The following is a 12,612-nucleotide window of genomic DNA, read 5'->3' on the forward strand; positions in this document are numbered from 1 at the left end:
ATGACCTGAGCTGAAACCAAGAATCAAACGTTTAACCAGCTGAAGCCCCCAGGATCTGCTCTGCCTGAGTATTTTCAATAACCTGGGTGGCTCAGTCGGTTAAGCGTCCAACTTCAGCTCTGGTCATGATCTCATGATTCATGAGTTCAAGCCCCGTGTCAGGCTCTATGCTGACAGCTGAGAACCTGGAGCCTGCTTCAAATTCTGTGTCTCCCTCTTTCTCTGTCCCTCCCCTGTTCACCCTTTCTCTCCCTCCCTCTCTCTCTCTCTCTCTCTCAAAAATAAATAAATATTTTTTAAATGTTTAAATAAATAAACAAATAAATAACAACTGGGTTCATTCGAAGAACAAAACGTTAAGACAACCAACATAAAATTCCACCATATCTCAAGAATACAGTACAGGAAGTGGAGAGAATCTTGAAAGACTAACACATTAAAGTTGCTATAATCCCTGGTGTCATTATCATAGATGTCCAAACTTAAATATGGGGAAATATTGGAGTATCTTTCTCAAATCACTTAAAAATTAGTTCCAGAGGCAGATATTGAGTAATCAATATCACGATCTAATGATTACTTGTTCAGTACATCATCTGTCTTTTTTCTAAAAAGATTTTCTTTTTTTAAATAATCTCTACACCTAGTGTGGGACTCACAAGACCAGGATAAGAGTCACGTGCTTCACCAACTGAGCCAGCCAGGTGCCCCGCATTATTTTTCATCCTCAGCGATGGTGGGGACCAGTTGGCTCAGAACACATATATCTTGGGACAGGCAACAGATCTGTGCCCTACTGTTGGGTCATGCATTTGACTGTGTCACTTGAGTGTCATCCATCCTCTGAGGAGTACATCACCCTTAGAACTTCCTTACTCTCATCTGTGACCCTGAAACATGCTGACCATATCTGTGTCAACAAGGGCCAGAGAAAGAGGACCAGGCAAGGAGCAGAACACTTGTTCTCCAAACCTAGTTATCTGCTTTGGGTGATCCCTCAACTTCTCGGGCTTGGAGTTCTAGTGTTTTATTCCTAAATACTATCCATCAAAATCTCCAAATTCACCACTCATTGTAACTGGAGGAAAATAAACAGGGGAAACCCTGAGCTAAAGAAAGCTCAACAGATTTCTCTTTCAGGACTTCTCAGTGCCTTTCTTTAATACAGCTCTTTGTTAATGTATATTATGGCATTTCTAAAATTATTCAAATGTAAATTTGCACAGTGATGCATGACTAGCAGAGATGTGAAATAAATGATACGGGACCACAGAAAAGTGAAAAATCACCTTGGTTTTGGGATTCAGGGAAAGCTTTCCAGAAGAAGAAAGCTCAGAACTGTTATTTGGCTAGATCGATAAGAAGCATATGCAAAGGTGTAGAGGCATAAGAGTGGGTCCTTATTCAGTAGTTGGAGAGTGTTTGAGAGTGCTGGGACGTAAGATGATAGCAGAGTAGCTCCTAGACCTACGTTATGTTCCTGCTTGTGATGAACTGGAAGCCTGGGTGCCTAATTCTGCTTGCTCCTCCTGGATCTCTGCTATTTCATTTCCATTTCCCTTGAGCTTTGACACTGATTGTTTTACTTTATTTTATTTTATTTTATTTTATTTTATTTTATTTTATTTGAGAGAGAGTGCAAGTCGGGGAGAGGGGCAGAGGGAGAGAGAGAATCCTGAGCAGGCTCTATGCTCAGTACAGAGCCCAACACAGGGCTCGATCCCACAACCCTGGAATCAAGACCTGAGCTGAAATCAAGAGTCAGACGCTCAACTGACTGAACCACCCAGGCACTCCCTACACTTATGTTTTTGACCAATAGTTGCCAGACAGCCGTCTCATCCTCACCCAATGCACATACACACATGCATGCACACGCGTGTGCACACACACACTCACACTCCCCACACCTGGACTCCTATATAAGGCTTCCTCCTACCTGGAATGGGGCTAAAACAGATGAGTTCTAAAGATTCTCAGATATTTTACTTGGAATATATAGACAGCTCTCTGCCCATAGGACTCAAAGTTTCGACCTGAATTGCTCTTGGGGTGGGAACAAAACCCCTCCGGTGCTCTAAATAAGAGAACAGTTGTCTTGCTTATTACGTTTGCCTTCTACTGGGTATATTGATTTTTCCTGAGCTCTATCAATTTGGGCAGCAAAGTAAAGATTAAATGGTTCAGATGTCTACCCAGAGCAGCAGATTTTGCTCAACAAACAAACAAACAAACAAACAACTCATCTCATGTGCCTTCATCTACTAGAAGCAGCTTATGCCTTTGCTTCTTGGGTGAAAACCACAGAACTGAACAGCAGGGGTGAAGGAAGCTGTGCACCTGCTCGGAAACTTCAAAAGGCTGAGGACATCTTCCCAGGAGGGCTCCAGCCTTTGTGTTGTAGAAAAGGGAAGCGTGAGGGGTGCCTGGGTGACTCAGTGGGTTAAGTGTCTGACTTCGGCTCAGGTCACGATCTCACGGTTGGTGGGTTCGAGTCCCGAGTCGGGCTCTGTGCTGACAGCTCAGAGCCTGGAGCCTGTTTCAGGTTCTGTGTCTCCCTCTCTCTCTGCCCCTCCCCTGCTCATGCTCACACTCCCTCTCTGTCTGTCTCTCAAAAATAAATAAATGTTAAAAAAAATTGAAAGAAAAGGGAAGAGTGAATATAATATCTGACAAATATGATGCGTCTATGAATTTTCCTTCACTGGGCCATGGGTTTTAAGAGTTTTAAGATTTTTCAAATGAGCACTCTGTCTCATGGTGGTCAATGGCTAAAACAACGCAATAAGAACTCTAGTGAGACATCGTGGGAATATTGGAGAGGATGGGATATTATCCTGCTTTTTCTTACACCATTCTGATTCATCATGTATGGATTCTTTCCTTTGTTAATATTTTGTGAAACAAAACAAAATCTTTCAGGAGGTAACCTACTGACAGCTCAGATCATTACTGTTTCCTATCTGCCTTGGCAAAAAAGAAGATAATTGCTTGGAAAATCATGAGGGAAATCTGTTTATTTGCTGAGTTTTGTTTTTTTTTTGTTTTTTTTTTTTACATCCAAATTAGTTAGCATATAGTGCAACAATGATTTCAGGAGTAGATTCCTTATTGCCCCGTACCCATTTAGCCCATCCACCCTCCCATACCCCCTCCAGTAACCCTCTGTTTGTTCTCCATATTTAAGAGTCTCTTATGCTTTGTCCCCGTCCCTGTTTTTATATTATTTCTGTTTCCCTTCCCTTATGTTCATCTGTTTTGTCTCTTAAAGTCCTCATATGAGTGAAGTCATATGATTTTTGTCTTTCTCTAATTTCACTTAGCATAATACCCTCCAGTTCCATCCACATGGTTGCAAATGGCAAGATTTCATTCTTTTTGATTGCCGAGTAATCCTCCACTGCATATATATACCATCTCTTCTTTATCCATTCATCCATTGATGGACATTTGGGCTCTTTCCATACTTTGGCTATTGTTGATAGTGCTGCTATAAACATGGGGGTGCATGTGTCCCTTCAAAACAGCACACCTGTATCCCTTGGATAAATGCCTAGTAGTGCAATTGCTGGATTGTAGGGTAGTTCTAGTTTTTAGTTTTTTTTTTGAGGAAACTCCATACTGTTTTCCATTTGCTGAGATTTTTTTTTTAAAATTTTAACGTTTATTTTTTGAGAGGGGGCGAGGGGCAGAGAGTGAGGGAGACACAGAATCTGAAGCAGGCTCTAGGCTCTGAGCTGTCAGCACAGAGCCTGATGTGGGGCTCAAACCCACAAACCATGAGATCATGACCTGAGTCGAAGTCAATCACTGACTGAGCCACCCAGGCAACCTTTGCTAAGATTTTAAAAATCATACGTAGTGCTACTCTAAGAGCTGAGCAAGGTTTCAAAACCTAAATTAAGGTCAGAATGACCTTCAAGACCTTGAGATGGATGGATCATCTTTTTATAATTCATGGCCCCCTTTTTTCCTTTCAGTTCAGACTGAGCTGAAGCATCATCTTAATGGTGTGACCCATTTACTCTCTGCATTGATCCATTGGTTCCCTGCCTAATCTCTCATAGGGAAGCAGCTTTGTTAATTTTCTCACCCCTGCCTTTGTGTGAGCTCTGCTCATTCGCCTTTCCCTGCCCTTGGATGACTTCCCTTAGCTTCCTGGTCTCTTTCAAGTATTCACTAACAGCCTCCTCTTCAAGAGTTAAGTTCGGTCCAGTCAAAACTCCAGCATCTCACCCGACTCAAATCTCCCCCCAGACCAAAGCGCGGTAGCACCATAGAGAGAAGGGTTTGTGCTTTATTTCCTCATACTTCTGTCGCTCTTCCCTCCTCTTCTCCCTCTCACTGTGCTGCCTTGGCCCCTCCAGGTTTAGAGGAGGTGTGACAGGGCAACAGAAAAGGAAAGGCAGGGGACAGAGGATTTTCAGTGACCGATGCTGCCCATTCCTCTCACTGCCAGTGGGGAATCCCACTTCACTATTCCCAGACAGAGGTGACGCACTCGCTGGCTGCCATCTAGGAATCCCCTTTGGCACCTGTAGGCCATGGTACACACCCCCCTCCCCCAGCCCCCGTCTGTTGGAGTTACCACCCTGCGTACAATCCTTTTGAGACCAGTCCCTTTCAAGACATTCTAACCCAGCGCCTTCTGAGTCACCCAGTTAGGCTAAGGCAAGACTCACATCTTTGCCCCACCAAACTCTGGAAGTTAGAGCTTGCTGGCAACCAAGTCCTTTCTCTCCACTCTGTCCGCAGAAATCTGGCCCTTAGGTGTATCTGTCAAGAGTCAGGTGCCAGCCTCTGTACCCCACAAACCCCAGTTATCACTGATCGAGTTCTCCCAAGAACTCTGAGCACCTTCTTGCTGAGGTGCGGGGCAATACAAGAACCAGGAGCAAGCACGGGTCAGGGGTGAGGCTGGACGGTAGTTCCCCTCTTCTGCTCTCTCTCCGAGATCTCCATCTCTTGGACCAGGACAAGAAAGGGGAAGCAATCCCTTGCCCTTCCCTTCAGAAGTCAAAATAAAACACATGACAGACTAGCTCCGGGACACCTGTCTTCAAAGAGACTCTGTCTGTGACTCCTCCCATCCTCCTCTGGCCTCATATATTCAGGCTGGAGGGGAGAGACGGAATAAATCTGGTGGTGCCTCCTTAGATGCCAGGGATACCAAAAAGGAGCCTATTCTGACACCATAGAATCAAGGTACTTGTCACCCATTGTTCTTGGCACTGAAGTCTTAGCACAGACTGGGAGACATCCCACTTCATACTCATTTATTACACTTGCGTCATCTCTGGAAGCTGTATCGAAAGACTAGCGTCTGACTCTAATATAGTAAAACTTACCCAAACCTTTGCAACCAAGGACCCGTGAAGATCAATGTTGGATTCGTAGACGGGGAGAGCAGGCATGATAACTTCCTGTCTCTGGGTGCTCTCTCCTCACAGTGGAAGCAGACCAGTGGGTGTTTCCAGCTGGCTTGGGTTTCTTCAGACCACGCTCTCCCCCTTACCCAGGAGACAGCCTGTCCAGACAACATGACATGGTTACAGACGCCGCGACTGGGGCACAAATGTGGCCAACAAGGCAGAATCACAGCTGAGTCAGAGGCCTTGGCATTGGAGCCAAGCCAAGGGCAATTTTTATGGCATGCTGGTTAGCCAGACTGTTTGAAAATAAAAGTTCAGGAACTTCCCTCAAGGTTGTTTTTTTTTCCTAATTCAAGGGAAAATGGCTACCTCTCAGGGGCCACTGGTCCCACATGGGCTGCTGAGCTAATATACAGAGGGATGCTGCATAAAAGGAAGAAAGTACACTTAAAGCAAGGATATGTGTGCCTTCACTAAGAGCGTGATCTCAGAGGGGGACTTTGGCTGGCATCACCAAGATTGTGATCTTTCGACAGAATTAGAAATTGTTTTTTTTCCCTAGAAGCTGCAGCCTCTTTGTGTATAAACCAGAATTAGGGAAGGATAGACTGGCTTGCAGTCTGAGTGTGGCAAAGCAACAATGACTTTAGGGGGTAGCAGTGACCTTCTCAGGTTTCAATTGTATGGAGAACTCATGGCCCCTTTGTGGACTCTTTCATACCCAGTAAAAGTTTGAATATTTAAAAATCTGCCTGGCCTGCAGGATCCCCAGTGATTTGGTTAGTTACAGGTTCTGTACACCTAGGGTCTATCAGTACCTAGTTACAACCTACTCACCCTTAAAGGATCTGATAAAATTGCCTCTCCTAGGTATTCTCTGGAGGCCCTAGAACCCCGGGCCAGATAGAAGGGCTGGCCTGATTGAACTGGGCAGGAAAATTCTCATAATACCAGCCACCAGAGACATAATTTTCCAAGAATACCTTCTTCATTCCATTCCTCAGAAGGGTACACAAAATGGTGCCTGCATTCACCCAAACATTTGCTCTTCCTCAGGGTAGGAAGGATGATACACCCTGAGCCCGGCCTCCTGGGGCAAACACCTGGTGACTTCTGGACTATCCCCACCCTTCGACTGAGATGATAAACTTATGATGAGCCAGGTACCTTTTGTTTCCCAGTGAGAAACAGTCTTTCTCAGATTGTCAGTAAATAGTACCCAACTTTGGCAACAACTGAATGACGGAGGGGAGGGCGGGGAGGGCAGCAGAATGTGGTCTAGTCTAGCGGCTCCGTAGGAGACTCCGTGTCAGCAGTCCTGGTCTTAGTACCAGCAGCCTCTCTGACTCACTGTGGGCACATCACATTGTGTTTACCAGATGGTATTTGGATCCGAAATGCGACTGTGGCTCGCTCAGCTGAGTGTCTTGTACATGAGTTGTTAATGAAGCACTTTAACAGCAAACCCAGGGCTTAAAATATTGTGCACACAGCAGGTGAGTAACTAGCCTTTAAAGAAGATTATCAGGGGCACCCTCGGTGGCTCAGTTGACTGAGTGTCAGACTTCAGCTCAGGTCATGAACTCACAGTCTGTGAGCCCCGTGTGCGCGTGTGCTCGCTCGCTCTCTCTCTCTCTCTCACTCTCTCTCAAAAATAATAACTAAACATTAAAAAGAAGAAGAAGAAAGCTATCAGAGACCTGTCAACTGTGAGGAAAATAGATTCACAGTGGGACTGGGTGGGAGACATTCCTCTAAATCGGTTACCGTGAGCTCCACAAGTAGAAAGAACGCTTGGAAGTGGATTGTGAGGTCTCCTGGATTCACCGAGAGTCTCCTGGAGGCCTTGGAGATGCTCCTCACCCTCGAGGGGAATGATTTCCCTCTTCAGGGCTGTGTGGGTTTGGGTCCTCCAAGAAGAAGACGCTAAGTGTGGATTAGCTGGGGAGGAGTTGTGATGGCTGTGAAGGATAAGGGGGAGAGAGCTGGAGTAGCTGGGGCCCCGGTCACCGTACCCGTTAGGCACAGTAGTCACTGTGCCTAGGAGCTGGGACATTTTTAGGGATCCATGAGAATGTTTTCACTCTATTTATTCTAAAATCAGAAGAGAAAAAAATGAATGTGATAGCAACAAATATAATAATAAATCTGCCTAAATTATGTTCATCTTTATACCAATGCAGTCATAAAATATAATGTGTAATATTTTTTAAGTTTATTTTTTTATTTGGGGGGGAGGCAGAGAAAGAGAGGCCCCTACAATGAAGTCCCAGGGAAACAAAGTGTTAGGTCTCTCCTCCCGCCAGGCCTGCACCCCTATACTGGCATATATCATGGAAGGGGATTCTGTTTCATTAGAAGACCTGTTTCAAAGGGCATGAAATATTTCCTCTCTGCCTTTGACACAAGAGTCATCAGTGAGCAAAGGTGTGTTACAGAGACTAGCTGGTCACACGTGCTCTCTGTGAGTAAAGTATTCTAGCTGAGGCTGGCTGGCCCCCCACAGCGCTGCACGGGGCACTGGGGCTTAGGATGGGGGGCCATGGCCTTCCTTCCGGTTCAGACATTTCTCTGATTCTGTTTAGTCTGACATTCTGATTCTTCCTTTAAAATCCCTTCCCAGGGGTGCCTAGGTGGCTCAGTCAGTTAAGCGTCCGACTCTTGATTTCAGCTCAGGTGATGATCTTGGTTCGTGGGTTCGAGCCCCGAGTCGGGCTCTGTGCTGACGACGCAGAGCCTGATTGGGATTCTCTCTCTCCCTCTCTCTGTGCCCCCCCAACTCTCACTAGCTCGTTCACTCTCTCTCTCAAAATAAACTCTAAAATTAAATTAATTAAATTAAATTAAATTAAAATACAATAAAATACAATAAAATACAATAAAATCACATCCCAGAGTCAGCAAAGTGGGAGCCCATCAGCTGTTTCCAGCCCACAGATATGTTTATTTGGCATGTACAAGGTTTAAAAAATTGTGGCGGTGGATGTTATGGGTTGAATTGTATTTCCTCAAAACCATATGGTGAAGTCCTAACTCCCAGCACTTCAGAGTGTGACCTTATTTGGCAGCAGGGTTGCTGCAGATATAATTAGTTAAGATGAGGTCATACTGAAGTAGGTCCCTAATCCAGCATGACTGGTGTCTTCATAAAAGTGAGGGGGAGGCAGACAGGGAGAGAGACCTGGACAAAGGGAGAACACCATATGACTATGAAGGCAGAGATCTATCAGCCAAGGAAGGCCAAAGATTGCCAGTCAACCACCCAACACTGGGGCAGGGGCGTGGAACAGATTCTCCACGGCCCTGGGAAGGAGCCAGTCCTGCCCACACCTTCATCTGAGACTTCTAGCCTCCAGAGCTGGGAAAAACATATATATTTCCATTGTGTAAGCCACCCGATTTGTGCCACTGTATTATAGCAACACTAGCAAACTAATACTGGGGTATCATTTTCAGATGGATAGGTTTTCTATGAACATTTAGACTTTGAGCTTCAGTGGGAAAAGCCTGAGGCCCCAGCCTGGATGTCGGGGCATCAGCTGGTAGCAAAGGGAAGGATGCAGTCAGTCTTGGGACCAGAGAACACAGGCCCTTGCGAGGGGCCGCCACTCCTTACCCCAGGGGCTTGCTGCAGCGCGAGAATATGGGCTCAGCGCTATCACATTTTCTGATGTATTTCTAGAGGAGCTTGATTTCCGTTTCTCATTGCTGATGAAACAGGATTTCAAATGTTGGCAACTAATTGATCACTCTGTTTTCTCCCTGACCCGCTCCACTTCAGTTTGTATACTTGATCTGGCTGGTCCCTCCGGTCATCTGAGTTTGTGATCGCCATTTGTTCACAGTTGCACGGCCTGGCAAGATGCCGAGAGAAATTCTAGTTCAACAAGGGAGATGATTCAGGGGGTTGAGCAATTTGCTGCCGGGAGAAAGCAAGCCCTGATGTATCCACCTGTCCCCTCTGCCCTGTTGAGTGAGAAGCTTTCTGAGGCTGGATCTGTGCTTTGAATAATCATTTGTTGGGGGCCTGTTGCACACTGGGTGGTGGTCTAGAGGCAAAGCAAGTATCCGGTGTATGATGGTCTGTATTCTTCCTAATCCCCTTACTGCTGAGGATGAAAGGAAGTATTGTTAATAGTCACCATGTACTAAAAGAAAGATATTAAGCTGTAATTGTTCTGAACTCATAAATACAAAAGGTCATTCTGTTGAAGCTACATTGCATTGCCCTCCTCCATCATTGCAGCTTAAATCGCTAATAATAACAACCACCCTCTACACAAAACAGACAATGGGGAAGGCATGGTACCAGAATCATTAATGACATTCCTTTCATTATAATTGTGTTAGGCAATTACAACGTGCCAGCCCATGGTAAGCACTTCACGAACATAATCGCGTTTAATGCTCATATCAGCCCCGGGAGGGGAGTATGTGGTTCTCACTGTAGAGATCAGGACACTGAAGCCCAGAGATGTTTAGTAACTTGCATGAGGTCCCAGCAGGACTCAACCTCAGGTCTCTTCAGGGCCAGATCCAGGCTCCCCGCCCCCTTCTGCTTCCCGGTTTCTCTGTTTCACAAAATGCCTCTGACGGAGGTCAGAGTCCCCCAAGGCCTCGCCAAGAGTGGTGTCCCAAGCCCCACCACCCGAATCCCAACCCTGTCTACATGTTCTGTTAGGCACAATTTGTAATCTCGTCTGAAGTCAAAATCTTAGTTTCTCTCCAAAAAGACTCCATGACATTTTGTGTAAATTGTAAAGATGTACAGAAGGGGCCCCCTGTGCCCCTGAAGGAACAGATGGTATGCCTGGCATGTTCTTAGAAATCTGGGAACTCAACAGAAAGCCTGGGAGAGGGGGGGGCCTCCCGGGGTAATGTTCTGTTTCTTTCCACAGCTGTGTTCAGCTCCCGAACATTCCAGCACTTTGCAGCTGACGCTTCTACCTTTTATGTGTGTATTTCACTTCAACCGAAAGTGAGGCAAAGAGACAGGGTGGGTGTGGTCCCGTCCTTGGCAGAGCACGTGGAGCTCCTCGCGCTCCCCCTGCCCCCACCCCCTCCCCAGCCGCCACACCCACCCGCTCGCGGCCACACTTCTCGCGGCCAGAATCGTCTCGCGTCCTCTGAAACCCCCCGCTTCCCCCCACCCCCACCCGCCAGGCCTGTCTTAACGCAGTGTGTCGTCTGTGTGGTTTTCAGGCCACTACATGTACGTGGACTCGGTTTACGTCAAGCACTTCCAGGAAGTGGCGCAACTCATCTCCCCGATGACCACGGCCCCCATGTCCGGCTGCCTGTCGTTTTATTACCAACTCCAGCAGGGGAATGACAATATCTTCTCCCTCTACACTCGGGATGGGGCTGGCCTTTACGAGGAAATCTGGAAAATGGACAAGCCAGGGAATGGTGTGTGGAATCTTGCTGAGGTGGAGTTCAGCGCGCCGTACCCCATGGAGGTAGGTCCGCCAGGTGTGTCCACGTGGGCCCTGGCCGCACTGCTCTGCGCAGGCGCACAGGCCTGGCGATCGGGCGACACCAGCGGCCACGTTCGTCCGTTCTTCTCTGTGCGTGTCCATCTACCTTTTCCCTTCTTTGGCCCCCTCTGCTTTCCCCTTACTTTTCCCTCTTCCTCTCTCTCCTCTCTTCCCTCTTCCTCTGTCTTCCTGCTTGGTCATCTTCACTTTCTACCAAGACTGTTCTTAAGGACAGATAGAGAAAAAGCCAATCAACTCCATTTCTTGAGCCCACTTCCCCTCGGAACCTCGCTCTGTGGTCTTGGTGAGTTCCAAAGAGATGAATGTCCTCTGAGTGAAACCCACCCTTGACTTTCCTTTCCTGTGAGCAGAGAGGAAGCTTCCCCTTACTTGAGTGAAGAGTCTTGAGAGAGAGAGAGAGAGAGAGAGAGAGAGAAGCCAACTTATTTTCTTCCTTCCTCCTTGACGGTATAAGTAATGTCATCAAAATTAGAAATAGATTTATGATCGTGGCCCCAATTTGAAACAAGCCTTGGTACTTTAGTTTTAAAACTTTTGTAGCTGCACGAGTGATAAATATCCAATGCAGAAAAATTAGAAACTTCAGGAAAGCAAAACCAAAACCCCCCAGGCTAACCCTACAAGGATGACAACACTAACATTCTGGTGTTCGTCCTTGCAGACCTTCTTTTGAAGCACATACATTATTTATATTTATGTATGTGTTCCGGTACTTGAAACACTCCAGAGGAGATAGGATTATCCCCAAATTATAGATAAGGAAGGAGAAAAGAGAGAGTCCGAACAGTTTGATATTTTTTATCTGGGTCACACAGCTGGTGAGTGCCAGGCACTTACGAAACTTCTGGACTGAAATCTGACCTAGAGCTGAAGGCAGAGGCCCAGCCCTGTCTGAGGACCACTACCACCCCCCACCCCCACCCCCGCCGCCCCAGGGCTTCTAGAATCAGTGGGTGCAACATTGTGGTTCCAGATTTGGAGCTGTACCTAGAGTCTTAGTTACCGCAGGTTTGTTAATATCCCCTTCCTAGCTTTGTGCTTTTTGTAGTATCTTCCCTAGTCCCCTTTAAAGTGCAGAAGAAGTAGGGGCGCCTGGGTGGCTCAGTCGGTTAAGTGGCCGACTTCAGCTCAGGTCATGATCTCACGGTCTGTGAGTTTAAGCCCTGCATCGGGCTCTGTGCTGATAGCTCAGAGCCTGGAGCCTGTTTCAGATTCTGTGTCTCCCTCTCTCTGACCCTCCCCCGTTCATGCTCCGTCTCTCTCTGTCTCAAAAATAAATAAACGTTAAAAAAAATAAATAAATAAAGTGCAGAAGAAGTAGATTATTCCCTGCATGCTTTTTAGTGGTGCCATCTGCTCACCTGATGTGGAGCTTCAGAGACTGGAGCTTGGGACTGGACTGGTTTGTGACATGTTCTAGCTACTGAAGACATGCCTGCCACGCCCCTTACCCCCTTCAGATCCTCTCCTGTCCCCCCACACAGCTCCAGAGAGAACACACTGCCTTTTGCAGGACGTGTGCTATTTCCTATCCCAAAGTCGGATGAAGCCTTGATCCACTCTTGCAGCCCAGTGGAAAATTTTCTGAGTTTGAGTTACAAAGAGGAAAAGAAATGCACATACTGTTTCAGAAATTTTTCCTTCTGTTGAAGTCAAATGAGTCACACACGCAGTGACGACTGTTTCTTTGCAAACTCCTTCCATCCAACCATAAACTCCCTGGGCGGCATTTGTGTGAGTGA

The 12,612-nt window shown here is 46.6% G+C and overlaps 1 protein-coding gene across 3 annotated transcripts in view; it reads left to right on the plus strand.

Moving 5' to 3' along the window:
- MAMDC2 (MAM domain containing 2) overlaps nucleotides 1-12,612 on the plus strand; it is a 172,694-nt gene that overhangs the window by 94,391 nt on the left and 65,691 nt on the right. For all 3 annotated transcript variants that reach the window (XM_078436031.1, XM_060610093.3, XM_060610091.3), the window contains exon 6: nucleotides 10,575-10,831. In XM_078436031.1, coding sequence (XP_078292157.1) covers nucleotides 10,575-10,831 — 257 coding nt within the window. The remainder of the gene's footprint in view (nucleotides 1-10,574; nucleotides 10,832-12,612) is intronic.

The sequence above is a fragment of the Panthera onca genome, chromosome D4 (assembly GCF_046562875.1).
Source record: "Panthera onca isolate mPanOnc1 chromosome D4, mPanOnc1 haplotype 2, whole genome shotgun sequence".
NCBI classification, from domain to species: Eukaryota; Metazoa; Chordata; class Mammalia; order Carnivora; family Felidae; genus Panthera; species Panthera onca.